The sequence below is a fragment of the Schistocerca americana genome, chromosome 8, assembly GCF_021461395.2.
Source record: "Schistocerca americana isolate TAMUIC-IGC-003095 chromosome 8, iqSchAmer2.1, whole genome shotgun sequence".
NCBI lineage: Eukaryota > Metazoa > Arthropoda > Insecta > Orthoptera > Acrididae > Schistocerca > Schistocerca americana.
The window spans coordinates 101,631,955-101,655,912 of NC_060126.1; the positions used below are offsets into that span (position 1 = coordinate 101,631,955).

Below are 23,958 nucleotides of genomic sequence, written 5' to 3' on the forward strand. Positions count from 1 at the left end.
AGGAGAACCGCACCGGAAATGACTGCGGAGAAGCCCTCGGACGTTGGCGCGCCAGGTACGTATAGTCTGCGGCCGCGAGCTCGGCTCCAGTTCACCACCGGCAATGGAGGGTGAAGCTTTGACAATACCAGCCACTCGTGCTGGCGAAACGTCAGTAAAATCATTAGATGAATGTCGGCCGAAGAACCCGAGACAGAAGCCAATAGGCAGTTTGTCAATTTTGAATGAATTGGTCGTCTTTATTGGATCTGCTATTTCGAATTTTGGAATTTTAATATCAAATTCATAATCAGCGACCTTAGTAGCCCTTATATACAAATTTATGTTTAAATCTGAAGCTTTATTCCATTTTTGGCCAACTTTCCTGAGATCCAGACCACTGTGTGATAGTTCGATATCACAGTTCAGTTTGCACAGGGGTCTGAAAGTGACACTCGTGCAGTATCGAAACTAGTCGCTTTATAAGAAGTGTGGCTGTTAGTATTCCTTCTTTCTACGAGATTTAATACGACGTAGAATTGTTTCTTTTTCTGATTTACACAGATTGACGAAATGGAGAACCAGATTAATGAAATTAACGAAGAGATCGAGCGGCTGAAAGAAGAGAAGGAGACGCAGAAGGAAGAGCAGATCCAGGAGCTGGCGAAAGTGCAGGAGGAGCTGGAGGCGAAGAGGGCGGAGCGCGAGGCGGCCGAGGACCGGCTGCAGGACCGCGACGTCTCGCTGGAGGCGCTCTTCCGCGGCATCGAGGACCTCTTCAACGCGGCCGGCTGCGACAAGACGCCCACCGTCACACACCTCGGTGAGCCAGCCTCGCCTGCCGCGTCCCTCCGTCTCGAAGTCAGGCAGTGTTACACGGACTGAATGTTAGCGTGAGGGGCGTTCAAAAAGTGATGCAACACTGTGTTTTTTCGAAACCTGTTTGATTTTATTCGAGATTCCAATTCACCATTTTGCTCCCCACTGTTTTGGCTACAAAACTCTTCCCTTTGTCCACACCATACACACTTGCATTCCGTACCGTTGCTCAGCTTCCTCCGGCACGGCTATTTCATAAACGGCAAAGAGCGACGCGCCCCTATGGGATTCGCGCACAGGATTGCCTCTCTCCGATGGATACGGCTAGTCTTCATGTTTTCCGTCGCGGTTGGAGCAGATTTCCACCTTGGCTCCTCCGGAGACCCAGACTTACACTACTGGCCATTAAAATTGCTACACCACGAACATGGGGTGCTACAGACGCGAAATTTAACCGACAGGAAGAAGATGCTGTTATATGCAAATTACTAGCTTTTCAGAGTATTCACACAAGGTTGGCGCCGGTGGTGACACCTACAACGTGCTGACATGAGGAAAGTTTCCAACCGATTTCTCATACACAAACAGCAGTTGATGGACGTTGCCTGGTGAAACGTTGTTGTGATGCCTCGTGTAAGGAGGAGTAATGCGTACCATCACGTTTCCGACTTTGATAAAGGTCGGATTATAGCCTATCGCGATTGCGGTTTATCGTATCGCGACATTGCTGCTCGCGTTGGTCGAGATCCAATGACTGTTAGCAGATTATGGGATCGGTGGCTTCAGGAGGGTAATACGGAGCGCCGTACTGGATCCCAACGGCCTCGTATCAGTCGAGATGACAGGCATCTTATCCGCATGGCTGTAACGGATCGTGCATCCACGTATCGATCCCTGAGTCAACAGATGGGGACGTTTGCAAGACAACAACCATCTGCACGAACAGTTCGAAGACGTTTGCAGCAGCACGGACTATCAGCTCGGAGACCATGGCTGCGGTTACCCTTGACGCAGGATCACAGACAGGAGCGCCTGCGATGGTGTACTCAACGACTAACCCGGGTGCACGAATGGCAAAACGTCATTTTTTCGGATGAATCCAGGTTCTGTTTACAGAATCATGATGGTCGCATCCGTGTTTGGCGACATCGCGGTGAACGCACATTGGAAGCGTGTATTCGTCATCGGCATACTGGCGTATCACCTGGCATGATGGTATGCAGTGCCATTGGTTACACGTCTCGGTCACCTCTTGTTCGCATTGACGGCACTTTGTACAGTGGACGTTACATTTCAGATGTGTTACGACCCGTGGCGCTACCCTTCATTCGATCCCTGCGAAACCCTCCATTTCAGGAGGATAATGCACGACCGCATGTTACAGGTCCTGTACGGGCCTTTCTGGATACAGAAAATGTTCGACTGCTGCCCTGGCCAGCACATTCTCCAGATCTCTTACCAATTGAAAACGTCTGGTCAATGGTGGCCAAGTAACTGGCTCGTCACAATACACCAGTCACTACTCTTGATGAACTGTGGTATCGTGTTGAAGCTGCATGGGCAGCTGTACCTGTACATTCCATCCAAGCTCTGTTTGACTCAATGACCAGGCGTATGAAGGCCGTTATTACGGCCAGAGATGGTTGTTCTGGGTACTGGTTTCTCAGGATCTATGAACCCAAATTGCGTGATATCAGTTATTGTATAATGTATTTGTCCAATGAATACCAGTTTATCATCTGCTTTTGTTCTTGGTGTAGCAATTTTAATGGCCAGTAGTGTATTTCAGACTTGACTAATTTTGAGAAAGATAGTGCACCAGATTTTACATTCCAGTCTCTGTTTTTTAACATTTTAGATGTGCATCACGGTTTCACCGTCGTTTACACTGATGGCTCCAAACAGGAGAATTTTTTTGGCTGTTCTGTGGTGTTCCCTGATCATGTTACCCGGATTCGCCCCCCTGAAGAATATACCGTTTTCGCAGCGGAGCTCCACGCGATCCTGAAGGCACTGGAGCAGATGAATCGCGTTCGGGGCAATCGATTTCTCCTCTGCGCCGATTCTCTTAGTGCCTTACAATCATTGCAGAATCTGTACCCAACTGAGGAGATGATCCAGATGATATATGACCAACTGTACTTGCTCCAACGGCGGGGTAAGGAGGTGTCCTTCTGCTGGGTGCCTGGTCATGTTGGAATATGGGGCAATGAACAGGCCGATCGGGCTGCCAAGGAGGCCTGCAGAGAGCAGGATATGGTCCAGTGTCCTATTCCCTTGCAGTGTGTCATTTCTGCACTCCACAAGAAGTGCACGGAGTTGTGGGAGTTAGAATGGCTGGCGGTGACGGCCAATAAACTGCGGTTGGTGAAGTCAACAACTCGGCCGTGGCGTTCCTTCTGCCGGTTGCTCAGGCGGGAAGAAGTGACCCTCAAGCGTCTTCGGATTGGGCACTGTCCTCTCACACATAGCCTTCTATTACGGCGGGAGGATCCCGCGTTCTGTGATGCTTGTGGTGTGCACACCTCTGTCCGCCACATTTTAACAGCCTGCATTTTATACCGCGATGCAAGGGCAGAAGCACAAGTTGATGGGGATCTGCTCTGTGTTTTAGCTAATGATGAGACCTGTGCGCCTAGGGTTTTAATGTTTTGTGATGTGTCTGGACTGTGGCCTAAACTTTTAGGCTGGAGGTTTTAGTGTATTGCAGAGTGGCTGGCTCCTCCCTTTTTTCCTCGCGGTCAGCCAGGCACTTCCATCTCCTATAATGTTTTAGCTCCCTCTACCACTTTCTTCCTGTGTTGTCCATGTCTTACTGCTGACGGTATGCTTCGTCCCACTCTTCGATGTGGGTAGGCACATATTTTTACAACCTTGTTCCCTGTGTTTGACGTTCTGTTTTATCTTACTGTTCTGAGTATTTTCTTGACACCCTTTTCAATCTGATACTGAGCGGGCGCTGAAGCCCTTGCCGTCGTGCGCCCATGCAACCCTCTCCATCCATCCGTCACCATCTTCCCTTAAGCGGCGAGAAACCCAGCGGGTACATATCTTTGAGTACGCCCAACTGGTGGACGAGTGTGTTAGCACTACCAACAGAGGCATCCAGCTGTGCAGCGAGGCGTTTGACTGTGATCCGTCGATCACCGTGAAGAGAGTGTCCCCACGTTCCAACATCACAGGGGTCACAGCTGTGTGTGGATGGCCGGCACGCAGGAGACTCGGCAGGTTTTAAGCGACCTTGTTGCAGTGGTGACAGAAACCTCACCCAACGACTCACCGTGCTTTGGGGCACTGACAGGTCTCCGTAGACATTCTGCAAGCACCTATGAGTATCTGCTATGCTCTGGTTCAGCGCGAAAAGAAACTCTGTGACAGTTTTCTGCGTGGAATGCACCTGCGTTAAGGACGCCAGTTTGAAGGTTATGTATAGTGTCGCCACCTATCGGAGCTTCATGCAATTATAGCGGCTGAAGCGGAAATATTCCACGATGCCCCACAGCAAATTTCGCATTTTTTGAACAGAAACTGGCAGAGAAAACAATGTTGCAATACATATAGAACGCTCCTCGTAAATTACCACATTGGCGAAGATACCCACTACTGTTTAATTACTCTATGTACCGGAAAAATAGCCAGGAGTTGTTGTTGTTGTGGTCTTCAGTCCAGAGACTGTTTTCATGCAGCTGTCCATGCTACTCTATCCTGTACAAGCTTCTCCATCTCCCAGTACCTACAGTAACCGACATCTTTCTGAATCTGCTTAGAGTTTTCATCTCTTGGTCTCCCTCTACGATTTTTACCCTCCACGCTGCCCTATTGGTGATCCCTTGATGCCACAGAACATGTCCTTCCAACCGATCCCTTCTTCTAGTCAAGTTGTGCCACAAACTTCTCTTTTCCCCAATTCTATTCAATACCTCCTCATTAGTTATGTGATCTACCCATATAATCTTCAGCATTCTTTTGTAGCACCACATTTCGAAAGCTTCTATTCTCTTCCTGTCCAAACTATTTATCGTCCATGTTTCACTTCCATACATGGCTACATTCCACACAAATACTTTCAGAAACGACTTCCTGACACTTAAATCTATACTCGTTGTTAACAAATTTCTCTTCTTCAGAAACGCTTTCCTTACCATTGCCAGTCTACATTTTATATCCTCTCTACTTCGACCGTCATCAGTTATTTTGCTCCCCAAATAGCAAAACTCCTCTACTACTTTAAGTGTCTCATTTCCTAATCTAATTGCCTCAGCATCACCAGTCTTAATTCGACTACATTCCATTATCCTCGTTTTGCTTTTATTGATGTTCATCTTATATCCTCCTTTCAAGACATTGTCCATTCCGTTCAACTGCTCTTCCAGGTCCTTTGCTGTCTCTGACAGAATTACAATGTGATCGGCGAACTTCGAAGTTTTTATTTCTTCTCCATGGATTTTGAGACCTACTTCGATTTTTTCTTTTGTTTCCTTTACTGCAGCCAGGAGTAGCAGACTGTAGTGATTTGAAGAGGAATGATCACATAAAAGATGCAGTAGGAAAGGCAGATTCAAAGCAGAGATTCATAGCAAAAATCTTAGAGAAATGTAGTTAATCCATGAAACAATTTGCTTACAATATATTTGTAGGACTTATTCTTGCATACTGGTCATCAGTCTGGGACCATTGCCAAGTAGTGTTAACAGAAGTGATGGAGCACATTTTCTTACGAGATCGTTTAGCCAGCTCGAGAGCTTTACTGGCGTGCTTGAACAAACTCCAGTGGCTGACACTACAACAAAAGCGTTATTTACCACGGAGGGGTTTACTATTGAAATTCAGAGAACTGCATTTCGGCAAGATTCGGACAACGCATTGCTTCCTCCCTCATACACTATATGATGAAAAGTATCCAGACACCTGGCTGAAAATGACTTACAAGTTCATGGCGCCCTCCATCGGTAATGAGATTAGATTAGATGCTGGAACTCAATATGGTGTTGGTCCATCCTTAGCCTTGATGACAATTTCCACTCTCGCAGGCATGCGTTCAATCAGGAACTAGAAGGTTTCTTGGGGAATGGCAGCCCATTCTTCACGGAGTGCTGCACTGAGGAGAGCTATCGATGTTGGTCGGTGAGGCCTAGCACGAAGTCTGCGTTTCAAAACATCCCAAAGGTCTTCTATAGGATTCAGATCAGGACTCTGTGCAGGCCAGTCCATTACAGGGTTGTTATTGTCGTGTAACTACGCCACCACATTGTGAACAGGTGCTCGATCGTGTTGAAAGATGCAATCGCCATTTCTGAATTGCTCTTCAACAGTGGGAGGCAAGAAGGTGCTTAAAACATCAGTGTAGGCCTGTGCTGTGGTAGTGCCACGCAAAACAACAAGGGGTGCAAGCCCCCTCCATGAAAAACACGACCACACCAGAACACCAAAGCAACACACGCTGGCAGGTGACGTTCACCGGGCATTTGCCATACCCACATCCTGCCATCGGATCGCCACATTGTGTACCATGATACGTCACTCCACACAATGTTTTTCCATTGTTCAATCGTCCAATGTTTACGCTCCTTACACCAAGCGAGGCATCGTTTGGCATTCACCAGCGTGATGTGTGGCTTATTAGTAGCCGCTCGACCATGAAATCCAAGTTTTCTCACCTCCCGCCTTACTGTCATAGTACTGCAGTGGATCCTGATGCAGTTTGGAATTCCTGTATGATGGTCTCGATAGATGTCTGCCTATTACACATTACGACCCTCTTCAACCGTCGGCGGTCTCTGTCACTCAACGTACGAGGTCGGCCTGTACGTTTTTGTGCTGTACGTATCACTCACGTTTCCACTTCACTATCTCATCCTAAACGGTGGACCTAGGGATGTTTAGGAGTGTGGAAATCTCGCGTACAGACGTATGACACAAGTGACACTCAATCATCCGACCACGTTGGAAGTCCGTAAGTTCCGTGGAGCGCCCCATTCTGCTCTCTCATGATGTCTAATGACTGCTGAGGTCACTGATATCGAGTACCTGGCAGTAGGTGACAGCACATTGCACTTAATATGAAAAACGTATGTATTGGTAGGTGTCCGGATACTTTTGATCACATAGTGTATGTCTGGCGAAATAAGCACGACGCGAAAGCCATTCTTCCCTCGTGACATTTGCGAATGGAACAGGGAATGGGGGTAAAAGATAGTGTACCAGAAGAATCCTCCACCATAAGGTGGCTTGAGGAGTAGATGTAGATATATATGCACCAATGTGATGGCGGACTCAGCTGAGTCACTTCCATACTGGGATCTTTTCTCACGCCTGTAACAGGGGTTATCTGCAGAGGAAATGGAACCACTGGCGGAAACCGACCTGGGAGAAGACAAGTTTGGACATCGGCTAAATGTGACAACACGTGATGAAATTATGAACCTACGACTTATCTTAGAAGATAGATCGAATAAAGGTAAACCAACATTTATAGAATCTTTAGACACAGAAAATAAACTTTTCACAACGTTGACTGGAATATAAGCTTTGAATTTCTGAAATTAAGATGAGTCAAACTCAGGGAACAAAAGATATCTACAAATTTCGTAAGATGCAACATGGTCGCAGATTAAAACAGTGATCCAGGAAGAGTAGAAAGCTACTGCTTGTTTTATTTGGTCATTCCCCTTCATCATAAAACGTTAGATCCTTAGACTATCGGTTTCGGTCAGCAATCACCATCTTATGATCTTTTTTATAACACGTCTCAATATAATACATCTATGGCGTTATTATATTAGGAAATGTTATGAAACAGATTTTAAGATGAGCGAAACCGGTAGTCTAAGGACCAAAAGTTCTGTGATCATTGGCGGAAATAAAAGAAATTCGTTCTATCTACAAACTGTACAGAAACAAGACTGCTGTTATAAAGGAGACCAACATTACAGGGAAGCAGTTGTTGAGAAAGGAGTGAGATAGGTTTTCAGCGTGTCCCTCATGTTATTAATTCTGTAAATAGAGTTAGCAGGGAACCGAAACCGTGTAGAAATCTGGAAAAGGAATTAAAGTTCAGGAAGAAGAATTAAAACAGCAATTCTTTTGATCCATCGGTCAACAGACAAAAGATGTTTATTGAGAGACCTATTTTCGTGCTAAGAGGTACTAAAGTAGTCGATGAGCTTTGCTGTTGAATTGCACAATATCTTTTCATCGTTGTGATCTTTTTTGTCATTACTCATCTGTAAATACCCTTTTATTGTTTGTAGTTGGTCTGCTTTTGGTTTAAATCCTATTTTTATGTTTTTCTGTTTCTTTAAGTTTTCTGTTTTGTTACGCAAATGGTCTAGGGTTAATTGTAGCTCTTTCATATCCTCCCTGATTTCCTTTATCAACCCTATTTGGTGTTTTATGTTACAAAGTTTCTCTATAATTTTTCTTGGTAATCTGTTTTCTGGTGTCCTCATAATGAGCCAAAAAAAGAGATCCTTTTTTCCGTATAGTATCTGTAATGGGCTCTAGATCACTGTACATCACTTTATTTGGAAATATCCGCCATTGTCAATCGTTTTGATATTTCTTATTTAGCTACTCATCTCTCTACTTTTAGGATTTTGTCGAGTGACTTCAAAAAGAGTTGCACTTCCGTATGTCACCTCTGGCTGCACCACCGTATTGTAATGTTTTAGTTTAGTTTTGAATGACTAACTTTTTTTTGTATAAACACCATGTTAATATTTGAGCTCTTACCATTTTCTTAGTTGTTTCTTGTCATGCAGGTTTCTCGTTCAAGTTTTATGTTAAAATTCCTCCGAGGTATTTAGATTATTTTCCTAGTTTTACTTTCCTGTCACTTGGTGTTATGTGGATCTGCTACCATTATCTCAGTCTGTTCGCACCGTATCTGGAGTCCTGTTTTTTGCTATATTTTGTAGGCTGCTTCTTTAATTTCTTGCTTCTTGAATGTTGTTAGCTAGTAATGCTAAGTTATCTGTGAATCCCAAGGAATTTAAGTTTATTTGATCCTTCTTGGCTACAATTATTGTATTTTTAGGATTTTCCTTGAACTATTCCTTCATTACACATTCAAGAGTACAGTTGGAAAATAATAACAATAAACCGTCTCCCTGTCTTAACCTGTTTTAATCGTAAATGGCTCAGATATTTCTCCTTTGAACTTTATTTAAGATTTGGTGCTTGTTAGAGTTAAGTTTATTATTTTATTAATTTGGGAGGCAGACCGAAATTCCTCAGTACTTTCATCACTGAAGATCTGTGGACAAAATCATAAGTTTTTTTGGAGTCCACAGAAGTTATGACTTCCTGTTTCTGTCTTCTTTTGTAGTAATCCATTACCAGTTTCAAAGTGATAATCTCTTGTAGGCAGCTTATCAAGGGTCTAAATTCTGCTTGGTATTCTACTGGTTGTTTCAGTTCAATTTGATCTCTACAATTGCTGTACGAAATTCTTGACACGACGTTATGTCTGGATTTGATTTGTCTCCTTTTTTGTATAATGGATGGATTATAGCTGTAGTTAAGTGTTCTGGTAGGTCTTCTTTGTTCCAGATTTTCTCTGTCCATTGGTGTAACGATATCTTTATTGCTTCTGGTGAATATTTCCAAAGTTCCGCAAATGTTTGATCGCCTCCGTTTTGTATGTAGTTTTTGAGCTCTTATAAAGCTTTATAGAGTTCTTAGATTGCAGGAGGGTTTATATTTTCTGTTGCTGTTTTAATAGAGGCATCTGTGTTTATTTGAACTAGTTCTGGGGAAATATTCCCGTTTCAGTAATTTTCTTAATGTTTTTGCTAAAATTTCTGTTTTTCTTTATTGCTGTGGGCTTTCTTACTATTTTTATGCTTTAACGTACGTTAGCTGTCGTACCTTTGTAGTGGTCTGCTAAATATTTTGTAGTAATCCCCTGAGTTTGTATCCATAATATTTGTTTCTAGCATTAGAAGTATACCTTTTTGATATTGGTGTTTAACCCTTCTTATAATTTCGTGGGTTATCTTTCTTTGTTCCTTGCGTTCCACGTCTAACTCTTCTCTTTAATGACTCTGACAGCTTAATCACACTCATCGTTGAACCATTACTATTAATAATTTTTTCCTGAATTTATTTTTGTGGATTGTAACGCTACAGACAAGACATGTGGTGCTACTGAAGAACGCTGAAGATTAGATGCGTAGATAGGGTAACTAATAAGGAAGTACCTAATGGAATTGGGGAGAAAATATGTCTCTAATGACGTCGTCGTCGATGGAACGTTAAATTCTAACTTTCCTTCCTAGACTAAAAGAAGCGATAGGTAGATGGGATACACATTGAGGCCTCAAAGAATTATCAATTGCTTAATGCAGGGTATTGTGGGCGATAAGACGTGTAGAAGGGTGGAGGTGGCTGGTTTTAATGCAGTAGGCGGTTCCAGATGACTGCTGGTTGCAGTAATTACTCAGAATGACGAGGTCTGCACAAGATAGACTATCTTGGAGAGTTGCATCAAACCCATCGTCGAACTGAATACCACAATAACATCTGCAAATGAAACCTGGGGTTAACACGGAAGTGGATCTCTGTTCCTTGAGCGACTTAGATGTTCGTTCACGCTGGCTGACGTTCTGTGTGTGCCTTAGTGGTATGTGTGTGTGTGTGTGTGTGTGTGTGTGTAGAAGGAAGAATAGTGTACTTATATTGAGAAAAATAAACTCTCATTGCATAACAAAAAAAAGAAAGAAATAGATGTGTTGTTGAAACACGTACCTCATGAGCACATGTATCAGAATGCAGCTTTAAAACAAGTGTAATTAACAAATATAGTATGAGTACCAATATGGTGTCCCGATGACGCTGATAATAAAGATTTTGTTGCTAATAGGATTAGTTTATGATGATGTTATCGTAGTTGCAATTAATAAATTAATCGGAAATGTCCACTGCGTCATATCAGTCTCTATACCATGGGAAAAGTGAAACAAAAAACACCAGTAAGTCAAGTAAAACAAATCGAGTCACACAAAAGTTACCAGAGTGCAGGTTATTACATACAGAACTACCACCTGCTGCCTGTGAACCACTGTGCTACAGACTGATGGTTGTGGGAGCTATTGTACAGTTCCCAAAACAAACAGGTTTACACTATAAAGTTATTCAGAAACTATATACTATGGCAACATAAGAGAAACGGCTTATAAAAGTAACATAATGTTATATCTGCTTTGATAACAACTGCACCTGTGTTCATCCATCCGATGACCACTGCGTTAACTTATTAGCTTCGGTATGGCAAAACAAAAAGGATGACAAACAATTGCTATACGTGAGTCTTCACAAAAGATCAGTACATCGTTATAAAATCTAAACACGCATAGAACATTTGGTGGCTGCCTAAGTTTTATAAAAATTCTGATATGCTTAAGGTAATTGAAAAATTGTTTTTGTCAGCTCCGTAACAACGACTCTTAACTGTCTTTTCTCTTTCTGTCTCTCTTTCTCTCTCTCCCTCTCTGTGCGTCTGTCTCTCTCCCCCTCCCCCTCTCCCAAGAAATATTATCGATTAAAACAATTGCTTCAATGTTGCTGTGAATAGTTTAACTACTCTCTCTATCTTTTTTTGATCTGATAAAGAGAAATAAAAATCTGAATTAGTAATGGTAACTGTGAATGAAACATATGGAAAATATAGTTCTTACTACTTTCAGTGAAATCTAATAAAGATCTCATATAATTTCTTTCAGCTTCTAAAATAAAATTTGGTAAAAACTATTACACATTATTATATTTAAATTTGTCACTGTATATTCTATTTTCGTCATAATCTCGCAAAAATATTTGTTATTATAAAAAATTACGTCGACTTAATACGTCATTGTTAGTCATATTACGAAATTTTATACCACACAGTTATGTGAAATAAATGCCTCCTATATATTTATTAATTTAAATAAAATTGCCCGGTCTCTTAACTGAAATACTCGTAAGCTAGTCATTTCGAATTTGCTGTCTGATCAACTTATCCAACCCTCTTGTAAGTTACACGTGGCGTTCTACGCTAAGACATTTACACACCAATAAGTTCTGCTTCGGCACTGATAACAGCTACATCTTAATATGGGAGTGGAGTTGCGTGGGAACTGGAAACGTACTCCAGAGTTGAAGTACGCTGGAGACTACGGTTCTTGTGGACAAAAGGACTAAATTGCACGCAGATTTACCATGAAATTCTACCGTGGAAAGGGCCAAGTGTAGTATTGCGTCCAGCCGTTGTGAACTGGTCCCAAAAATTTGACTGAGGTCACAAAGACGTGGGTAATACTGGATGATGCATAATACCGTCAACATCGACCACAGACGAGAATGTCCCGAGGAAGTGATTCACAGAAATAGTAAATTTTCCGAGATGAGGACGTATACAGAGCGGTTCTCCAATGGCTCCGTGACCAAGGAATGGATTTCTATTGACGAGGAATTGAACAATCTGTAGGACGTTCCTACCGTTCTTTACCAGACTTGATGACTATGGTGAAAAATAATGTCATGTATCTGTGCCACTTTGAAGCGCAGAGAACCATTCAGTAAAAGCTGCTTGGTCTACCGTAATAATGTGTAGATTACTTTCTGAAGTTCTCTCGTAAATTCTTGTTTCTATTATTTGATGGCGACATATTTCTCAACGATCAAGATGATAATATGTCCAGGATGAGATTTTCATTCTGCAGCGGAGTGTGAGCTGATATGAAACTTCCTGGCAGATTAAAACTGTGTGTCGGACCGAGACTAGAAGTCAGGACCTTTGCTTTCTGCGGGCAGGTGCTCCAGCAACTAAGCTACCCAAGCACGACTCACGCCGCGTCGTCACAGGTTTACTTCTGCCAGTATCTCTTCTCCTACCTTTTAAACTTTACAGAAGCTCTTCTGCGAACCTTGCAGAACTAGCACTCCTGGAAGAAGGGATATTGCGGAGACATGGCTTAGTCACAGCCTGGGGGATGTTTCCAGAATGAGATTTTCATTCTGCAGCGGAGTGTGTGCTGATATGAAACTTCCCGGTAGATTAAAACTGTGTTCCGGTCCGAGACTTGAACTCGGCAGATGTAAAGCTGTGAGGACCGGGCGTGAGTCGTGCATGGGTAGCTCAGTTGGTAGAGCACTTGCCCGCGAAAGGCAAAGGTCTCGAGCCCGAGTCTCGGTACGGCACACAGTTTTAATCTTCCAGGAAGTTTCATATCAGCGCACACTCCGCTGCAGAGTGAAAATCTCATTCTGGAATCATACTCCAGGCTGTGGCTAAGCCATGTCTCCGCAATATCCTTTCTTTCAGGAGTGCTAGTTTGCAACGTTCGCAGGAGAGCTTCTGTGAAGTTTGGAAGGTAGGAGAAGAGGTACTGGCAGAAGTAAAGCTGTGAGGATGCGGCGTGAGTCGTGATTGGGTAGCTCAGTTGGTAGAGGACTTGCCCGCAGAAGGCAAAGGTTCCGAGTTCGATTCTCAGTCTAACACACAGTTTTAATCTGCCAGGAAGTTTCATGATAATTAGTGCTTTAATTATTAAGAAGGAAAAAATTTGGGTTTGAAGAAGGACAGGATACAGAGAGTGGTTTACCATACGGCATATGCTGCGGGCCCCGCGCTGTCAGCGGACTAGCAGCCGTACTGCGCAGTTTTCCGGCGGGAGAATTCACCGTAAGCAGGACTGAAATGAAAATGCGGGGTCCAGTCACTTTAAGGTGACCAACGCATATGTTTGACGTCAACGTGAAATAACCTCTCACAGGCGGCAGGTGGCAGCACTAGCAGTGGAGGGCATAAAAAGCGTGTCGGAGAGACGCGGAAAATAGTGCAGTCGTTGTCGTAATGCGGAAACGGTACGATTAATCTAATGTCCAGAGGAGAATGGTCATTAGCTTTCGGGACAAGGGTGGAAGGGGCTACGAAACGTCTAAGTTTATAAAGTGTTTGCGTGCCGCCGTGGTTAAAGTATACCGTGCATGGCAAAATGGCGCTACCCAAAACCGGCTCCGAGGCCAGTCTTGTGCGCCATTGGCCGTAGACGACAGGGGTAAGCGACGGCTGCGCAGCTGTTTACGGGCGAATAGACGTGCAACTGCTGAGCAACTCACCTCCTAGACCTAGATGGACCACGGCGCTACCAACGGCGTCTTCTAAACGACGCTAGCGAACGTTTCAGGGCATTCGTCTCCGCAGCAGGCGCCAGTTTCATGGACTCATGCTGGAATTTGCACACAAATATAGTAATTGGACGTCCAGTAGTGGCGACAGGTGGCCTTTTCAGGTGAATCACATTTTATGCTCCATCGGGCAGATGGCCGTTGACGTGGATGGCGTGAAACTTCTGAAAGCAAATATCGTGGGCAGTCGTCGAAAGGTGCCAGGGGAGAGGGATATCCTCTATGATTTCGTCAATATGGAGAGTGCATTGCATCAACACAAGTACGCATCTATTCTTGAGGAGTTTGCCCACTCCTGCATGCAGTTTGTTTTTCCTTGTCACGATCGCATCTACCAGCAGATCAACGCAACGCGTAACACAGCTCGCAGTGAACCCGCGTGGTTCGAGGAATACCAGGACCATTTTATGGCACTCCTCTGGCCACCAGACTCCCCAGATTTAAACCCCGTAGAATGTCTGCGGGTCTATGTCGATCGGACTGTTCGCGCCATCGATCCTCACCTCGCGCAGGTGGGCATGGCGTTGAAGTCGGCATAGCTCTAGATCCCTGTCGATACTTTCCACAATCTGATTGACTCTCTTCCTGCGTGTGTCACATACGCCCGCACTGCAAAAAGGTGGTTATTCAGGTCTTTGAAACAGTGTAATAACACTGTTTAGGAATGTGAATGCACGACTACACAGTATTTTTAAAGCCACGGATATAACTGATCTTTGACACGAATCTGCATGTACTTTCGTACGTTGAAGTGTACATTCGTGGTAATTCTGCTTTGTTAACCGACACATTACGTATTGCGACTGTCACAAACAAATAATCACATTTTCTATTCGACTCTGCTATGGTGTGCATCATGACAAACTTGTGCCACAATATTGTCGACATATATTGTTTGCTTTAGAAGTATGTTAATAACAAAACTCACAACCTTAAAACGATCCTGATCGTCTGAACTGTTGGATAACGTTCACTGACATACACCGCATGCGCAGCTTTATTTTAATTTCTCGGAGTTCAAGACAATCTTTGTCGACAAGGTTTTACTTCCTAGGAGGTGGGCCGTTAAAGAATGTTGATTATGTTACGCAAGCAACTAATTACGAGGTTTTGCCAATGGACCGACATCACGTTAACTCTTCAGTTATTAGCAGGCAATGGTGTGCTCCAAGTCTGTTATACGAGAGGTCATGAGCGGACGACAGTTCGAAACGTGTTATATCACGCAAGTATGTTGTTCAATAGAACATGTAGCATCCATGTTCACATTTGGATCAAAAATATTAATTCTACTTCGGCACATTATTCTAAAAGAAACTAACTTTTATACAGTTTACACGACTTTACTTATGTTCCTGCAATTCGTACTTCAGTGTCTCACTTTCCTCGTTTTTTTTTTGACTGATGCGAGTACTTAAAAATGACTAATTTTTAACTTAAAATAGAAAAGATTATTTATTTGGTGGTTTAAATATTCATAGGTTATCCACAAACTGAGCTGTAACAGACTGCATCCTCACGAATACTGTTAACTGATACATACTGCGTGGATCATTACAACAAACTGGAGCCTTCACAAAGTTAGTGCCTAAAGGGCCCCACACATGATCGATAAACCATCGATGATATCGTTCGCTCGTTTCGATCCTGCGGTATACGAACCCAGCCGAGAATCTATGGGTTCACGTCGATCGGGCTGTTCGCACCATGGACCCTCAACCGAGAAACCTGGCTCAACTGGCCACGACACTGGCTTCACATCCCTGCCGGTACCTCTCACAACCTCAGTGACTCTCTTCCGGCACGTCTTGCAGCAGTCCCTGCTGCAGAAGCTGGTTATTCAGGCCTCTGGCAGGTGGTCGCATTAAAGTGAGTGGACAGTGCAGAACTGTTGGCTTTCTGTAGTAGCTGGTGACAACCTTTCGCTCCCTCCTTTTTATTCGGGAGGACTTCAAAATTTTCCAACAGAGTGGTCCAGTGAACATTATCAAACTGTAGATTTATCTTTCTTAAATATATCTACTAAGATAAAGTCATGGGTCAGTATTACCTGTGTAACACTTCATTCCTGCGAAATACAACAAAAATTCTCCCAAGACCGGTTTCTGCCAGTTTTCCATAATTTTATACAATGTTTGCGTCAGTATTTTGGAATTATGACTTGCAAAACTTAATTCAGTAATTCTCAAACCCGTCAATATTTCCATGATTGTGATTATGCTTCCTAAAGTCTGGCAACGAGGATATTTCGCCTGTCTCATGTATTCTGCACGTCAGGTAGAACAGTTTTGTCATGATTGGTTCTGAGGGAATTTATTCTTCGCGAGGTGTCTTGTTTCGTATTATCATTGTTACAAATTTTCGTTTTTGCATGAATTAAAGCCTCCATACCAAATTGCGCATGTTCATCTCTGCCTGTGGTCTCAAAACGAAGTAATTTCAGTTGTCTAGATCTTTAGTTTCCACATCTTTGCGCAAATGTCGCAGAATGCCGGGGTGATCAGAGTTCATCACGTTAGCTAGTTCGCGAGTACAATGACTTGGGTCATTATGGCTTAATGCGTTTAAACGATCATCAAACCCCGAACGTCTTCCTGAACGTGGAGAGTCAGTAATGTCAAAACGATCCTCTTTAAAACGAGAAAACCATTTTCTTGCCTCGCTCTGTCCAGTGGTAATATCTCCATACACGACGCAAGAGTATCTGGCAGCCTCCTCTGCTGTCACCCCTGTACTGAACTCAAAAAGATGAATATGTCGAAAATGCTCTGATTCCTCCACATGGCACTCCGTGATCTAACGTCTCCAAATGAGGATATGTAATGTAAATAGCAACAGTGAACTACAAAAAAAGACAATTATAAATAAATCCAGCCGGCCGCAGTGGCCGTGCGGTTAAAGGCGCTGCAGTCTGGAACCGCAAGACCGCTACGGTCGCAGGTTCGAATCCTGCCTCGGGCATGGATGTTTGTGATGTCCTTAGGTTAGTTAGGTTTAAGTAGTTCTAAGTTCTAGGGGACTGATGACCTCAGCAGTTGAGTCCCATAGTGCTCAGAGCCATTTATAAATAAATCCATAGTGATCGGAATACCAACATGCAAAATAAAATCGCACGAACTCACGGACCAACCCAATACAAACTAGCAGAAAGGATATATGATTAAATGTGCAGGTACTTTGGAGGTGTACAGGGTGAGGAATTTAGCATACTGAGCTGACACCTATGGCAGCAGCTGGCTGTGACCACGCCGGGCATCGAGTACACGGGTACGGTCATTGCACGGAGCTTCCAGTCATAGTGGCTGGCGGATGGATGTGAGCTAGTCTGTCGCCAACACAGGATCAGACATTTCAATGGATGAGAGATGTGGAAACCTTCTGGGCAAGGGAACAGTGGAAGAGAGGTATGTCAGGGAACATGCAGTCTTGTGTTATCTCACTGAAAGACAACCGCATGGAGATCTTGAATACAGGGCAAAGGCATTGTCTCTAACGCGACAGATATGTAACAACTGCTGTTGAAACTACAGGCTATATGATCCAGAAAGCATAGTTTTGTGTACACAGTGCCACCCCATTGTATCAGGTCAGATTCAGGACCTGTACGACAATAATGAATGCAGTACGGGGAAGTTCGGTCTATGCTAGGCCTCCACGTAGACACATGTCCATCATGATGCTGTATGCAGAACCGGCACTCGTGTGAAAATACGACGAGGACGCACTCACGTGTCTAGGGGTGTCACTACGTGCAGCACTGCAGACGTGCCTCGCTCTGCTGCCGAGGGGAAGCCACAAGAATGGTACGTTTGCTGGCAGTCGTCGCGCTGTGCGAGTGGATGCTTGCCTATCTGCAGACGAGACCATTTCCTGACTCAGGGAATGTCGAGTGGCTGCACGATTTTGCACAGTAAAACGAACAATATATCTGTCCTCTCACGCACTAGACGTGTGGGGCCATTGAGCTCCTGTTTGGCTCCGAGTGTGACATATATAATTCCTCCTCACTCTTGGGTAAATGATTAAATGTTATTTCTTACGTAAACTGAAGGTGGTGGGGGCGCAAAGGAAAGTAAAGGGAAGGAGCTAATGATATCAAATGCATCGGGAATTTATGCTGAATCAGCGGCTACGTCCGCAGCTCTTGGTCGTGCGGTAGCGTTCTCGCTTCCCGCGCCCGTGTTCCCAGGTTCGATTCCCGGCGGGGTCAGGGATTTTCTCTGCCTCGTGATGACTGGGTGTTGTGTGATGTCCTTAGGTTAATTAGGTTTAAGTAGTTCTAAGTTCTAGGGGACTTATGACCATAGATGTTAAGTCCCATAGTGCTCAGAGCCATTTTTTTCAGCGGCTACGAATCAAAATGAGTCCCAGACCGCGACTCGAACTGGGGATCTGCTGTTTACTTGGCAGTTGCGTTAGCCACTGTGCCACCCGGACACAGTGTAACCAAATGAGGTAGCTCAGTTGTTAGCACACTGGATTCGCATTCGGGAGAACAACGGTTCAAACCCGCGTCCGGCCATCGACATTTAGATTTTCGTGATTTCTCTAAATCGCTTAAGGCAAATGCGAAGAAGGCTCCTTTGAAAGGCCACCGCCGATATACTTCTACATCCTTCCCTAATCCGAGATTGTGCTGCGTCTCTAGTGACGTCGTTCTCGACAGGACGGTAAAGACTAATCTCCTCCTCCGGACGCGGTGTTTATTTGCGATTTCGCAGACTACCTCGGCGAGGTTCACGGCCGACAACCCAAATGGTTCAAGTGGCTCTGAGCACTATGGGACTTAACGTCTGAGGTCGTCAGTCTCCTAGACTTAGAACTAATTAAACCTAACTAACCTAAGGACGTCACACACATCCATGCCCGAGGCAGGTTTCGAACCTGCGACCGGAGCAGCAGCGCGGTACAGGACTGAAGCGCCTAGAACCGCTCGGTCACGGCGGCCGGCAGCCGACTACCGTTTCCACCTAGCGCCACCTATCCGCTGTCCTCCACGCGCTCTGCTTTTAGATTCCCGCTGGAGGTCGAACATAAACATGCCCAAAACAACAGACACTAGGGTTTCAAATAAATGTTATTTGTCCAGTATGAGTAGCAGAAAGGTAGAAAACGTAATTGCGACGGAAACGAATTTATGGATCAGCACAATCTCTAATTCTTGATCTGCAACTAATAAAGTGATGCAAGACCGTGGAGGTAAATGTAAGTATTTAAACACTAGTCTTATCGTAGAATAGCAATGTTTCTTTAAATGGGTCGGATATAAAAAACCGAATTTTGGAAGAAACGCAGGTTATGTAGTACGCATTTAAGGGCGCAGAAATGGCCGCCAATCAGTAGCATCGCCGTATGGGCAACACCAACGTCCCAATCACACTTCTGTAAAATACAATCAAATATTAACCACCATTAATTCTAGTTTAGAACTAATGGAATTAATCTAAATTGTACAACAGTCTCACCTTCTGCTGTCTGTGCAGACCAAATAGTTTCGAACAAAAACATGAAAAAGTCACAGGGAATGTAATGTCTATGGTACATGATATTTTTGGAAGTTCATTTTTCTTCATTTTTAATGTACTATTACACCTTCCAGAACCCATCACTACATACTGCCACGACAGTCGTGGTATACCGACCAATGCAAACAGCTGTTTCAGAGAACGATAAACAGCATTCTCGATGGGGCCTAGTCCGCTTGACGTAGCCGCCCAGGTCAACGTAGTACTGTATCAGCGTTCGACTGCATGCATTCCTGATGAGAATTTTGGGACAAGAGGCATTGTTCCAGGCCTTGAACGAAAGTTGGAGTTCTTTTCAGCTAGAATTTTGGAAGTTATTTCGAGGTCCACCTACAGTACATGTTTGCCACTAGTTGTTGGGGCATGGACATGACGGCCTGCTAGTGCTAGATTTCAGATGCACCTGATGATGGGGCTAAGACCCGAAACCGGTGGTACTGTATAGCGAATTCTGTCGTGCAAGACTTCAGTCAATAAAATATTTTACAACTCTAGCGGGTTTCTTTATCATGAACATAAAAACAAAGTTGTTGCACTGTATTTGAGCTGTACGGCACTTCACTTCCGATATACGTACGGATATTTTGTATTTACTTATTGTGCCCCTCGTGTCAAGGTCGATTTGTTAGAACGAGTCATGTGGTGTAATTATTTGTTTTAAGATCAAGTCAAATTTTCAACTTGCGATGTAATGATATGCCAAAAGAATTAAAACTTTTGTGTTAGGGAATCTGCATTATATTGCTTTGCTAAGCAAAATGAAGTCTACTTTGCAAACGAGGGGTAACTTAATTTATTAACCCAACTGTGGCAGAAGTCTCGAAGCCTTTGGGTTTATGCTGCAGGTGAAAACGAGCACGTGACTCAGCACAACGTGATGATGTTCCTGAACCTCATAGAGCTTCGCACCGACGAACTCCTGAACCAGGTATTCTACGCCGAGAAGAGCAAACCGTGGAAGTTGGTTCCGTGCCAGCTTCCAATCATCAAGATCAGGACGCCCAAGAAGCCCAAGGTCAGCCAGGGCGACAAAGGAGCTGTGGACCAGCCCCACATCTGTGAGTTTCCCGCATCGTACTGTTTCCTTGCTTTAGTAAACAAATCAGTCATCAACCAGAACGTTACCTCAATCTCCATCGAGCTTTAATAAATACGGTAGTTATATCCGCATAGCCATAAATCTACTGTGTCGAGCCGCTGCTGTATACACTCAAACCTTGGCCCAAGTTCAGCGACGAAAACTTCTTTAATGCTCGTTGCTACGCTTCTCAACTCACTTTGACCTCATTAATCGACGTGTTATTCACAGTCATCTGCTTCTCCAATCTCTCATTATTTGGCGTTATCTGCGCCCCCTAGATTTCCGATCTCACACATTTGCTTATTATTCGTTACCATTAGCGCCTAAAAAGTTGTCATAAACTGGGCGCTATACGGTAAACACGGCTCCAGGCTTCTATCTATACTGTTATCACTTTCTGCAAGAACTTTGCTTCCCTGTGAGAACTCTGTCTCACATAGTTCCGAAGAAACTACTGCTAGAACCTGGTCTCCACCTTCCAAACGTAGAATATCGGCAACACCACTAAAATCCAGTTCACTGAACAACGAATTCGGTTCGCGAATAGTCTAAGAATCAGGAACATTGCTCCCTACATTCCACGTTTTCCGATTCTCTACTTGTAACTTCTTCCGATGGCATGTTACTTACGGATTCTTTAAGTCTAGAATTACATTTTCAACGACTGCGCGTACCCATTTTTTTAACCACATAATTCGTCTGCATGGGACTAATTCTGAACACAAATTGACTAACACAAGACCGCTGTTTAACGTACTCAAGATGCTCACACGAAAGTAACACATATATGCACAAATTACAACGAAAATTAATTGACCCAACAGATATACACGAATTTCTCCAGGCGCACATCACATTGAAAATTAATTATCCTGACTCATATATCAAATTCTCCACACGCAAGTTACAATAAAGTCACACGATCCTACTACCGAAGCCTAAATTAACGCAGAAACACACACTCTCATGTAAAATGAAAATGAGAGAGAGAACGCCGAATGCAAAACAACGCAGTTCCCACACTGGCTATTGCTTAAAACAATCCAGAAGTTGTCCAAGCTCCAAGGAAAAGAATATTTAACTAAAACAATTTATACATGGCACTGAAACCGAACTCCTTTTCAGAAAGTTCTCTGGCAAGCGCATTATTCAGGGTCAGGATCGCCATGTAAAAGGTTGCTATGTTAGAAGTAAAAAGTTACAATATTAAATAGAGTAACAGCGTGAATCGCTGCTGTTACCGCTAGCTCGCGTATTTCGTGTGGATTCTCTCACTCAAAGATTGCGGCTACAGCCTAATAGCCTTGATAGTGGTTTGGTAGCTAAAGGACAAGTATTTAAGAATGTAAAATCCAACCTATCTAACCTTGGGGTAATTTGAATAATTCATAATGAACAATGACCTGTATCCAATTATTGCGCAAGGAAATGGATCAGAGGTGGATGGGGCTTGGGATGAATTTGAGTTACTGAAAGCCTGAATACAATTACGAATGAAATGAACGATTATTGACCACCATATATTACTTAAAACACTTGTGAGCATAATATAATGTGACAATTGATAATGCCTGATGTATATTCAGTTCCATACTTGATAAATCTTAAACCTTATATCTGAGTCCGCTACTAAAGTCATGGTTTATAGGACGGAAATAATCAGAGGATGGGTTAACCATACACGCTCTTAACATCCACTTGCAGTTGATGAGGTTTACGCAGAGACCCTCCACAACGAACACACTTGGCTAGCAAAGAGATAGGTCGATTTTAACACGTGGAATGTATATGTAAAATTACTGTTGCAATACACAAACGAAGATCAAAATATGAACTAAATACATATTTCACTCAAATACACAAATAAGAGGAAGGTTACGGAAGCTTCAGCAAGAAAGCTCTTAAACCAGAACGCTAGCACGTGATGATAACGAACAGAGGTAAGTACTGAACAAACAGGAATTTCAGGAGAAACGAATTGGAGTTGCACAGAGGTAACAAGTTGTGAGAACTGAAGGCTCTTAAACATGAGCACTAACACATCGTTGCCTTCACGATTAATGAAAAAGCTTTCGACAAAGTCAGTAGACCTCTATTGTGGCAGATCAGGGGAAAACCCCAATGCATCTCATTAACTCTGTAAAAGCTCTTTACAAAGAGACAAAAATTGTAATTGAAAATGCAGGTAACTGGTACAAACAATTACCAACAACAAAGAGAATGGACAAGAATGTGGCCTGTTTCTAACTCTTTTTACCATCTACACAGATGACATAGTCAGTGATAGGCAGCAAAATTTTACTTACGGCATAATGTTCATCAGGGAGCAATGTTTTAACACTCTACTATGCGCAGATGATCAAACAGTAATTCAAGAAAATGAGGATAATCTTCAAATATCAGTTTATCACCTTATTGTATTGGCGGGGCTCAGCATTCATTTGCTGAGTACGGGCTTGGCGACCCCGGGGTCCTGAGCTGGGGACTGGTCAGCGCCGCCAGTCTCCTGTCACCGTAAACCCCGGACATGCTTCAGCGACCACCGTATGGCGCGGCGGTGGAATGTTGTGTGCTGCGGAGACTGGTTATCTTGGCTTGACCGCCTGGATTGCGAGGACGGTAAACCTCTATAAAAAACCCCTCAATCTTACTGTGTGCTGCGCGCCTATGAGATGCATGGCTGTTGGGGTGGAACAGTCGCAAGCGGGCAACCTCTGGGGCACCTGCCGCACCCCAGTTGTATAAAGCTTACCTAGGCACGCGGGGCTCTGTCTAGGTGGACTTCTAGTTCCATAGCTGCTCGTGGGACCGAGATGGATCCTTCGAATTCCTCTTTTCCTCCTCCCAGCGGAAAGGGTGGGCCGCTGGAAGGTTCCAACACCCAGTCTCTGAAGAGGGCTCGTGCAGTCAGTCCCCCTGACTGCAGCACATCTTTGACAAGTCAAGTCTTTAGTAACAGAATGCATTTTGGTAATCAGAATGTGTTTCTCATTGTAAAACGGAAGGAGGGTAGTTTTGAGAAGGTTTCGCCCTTCTATATACAAAAGGGTCTGGAGGGCATCTGTGGCTCCTTAAAATCAGTGAAGCGTTTGTGTAATGGGACCTTGCTCGTGGAAACTTCCACTTCCCAGCAAGCCACTAACCTGCAAGCTGCTAAATACCTTGGGGAGTATGCCATAGACACTGAACTGCACAGCACCTTGAATTATAGCAAAGGTGTGGTGACATGCCGGGATCTAGTCGACATTCCCAAAGACGAACTGCAACGTGAGTGGGCTCCGGAAGGTATCGTTGATGTTCAACATATCATGAAGAGGGTTGATGGCAATCTTGTGAAATCCGACTCTTTTATTCTGACCTTCAGTAGCAAGAAACTTCCAGACC

The 23,958-nt window shown here is 43.8% G+C and overlaps 1 protein-coding gene across 1 annotated transcript in view; it reads left to right on the forward strand.

Moving 5' to 3' along the window:
* The window catches only part of LOC124545595 (outer dynein arm protein 1-like), a 106,679-nt gene that overhangs the window by 75,144 nt on the left and 7,577 nt on the right, over positions 1–23,958 (forward strand). The window contains exons 7-8 of the mRNA XM_047124543.1: positions 544–802; positions 20,339–20,551. Of these exons, the coding sequence (XP_046980499.1) occupies positions 544–802; positions 20,339–20,551 (472 nt within the window). The remainder of the gene's footprint in view (positions 1–543; positions 803–20,338; positions 20,552–23,958) is intronic.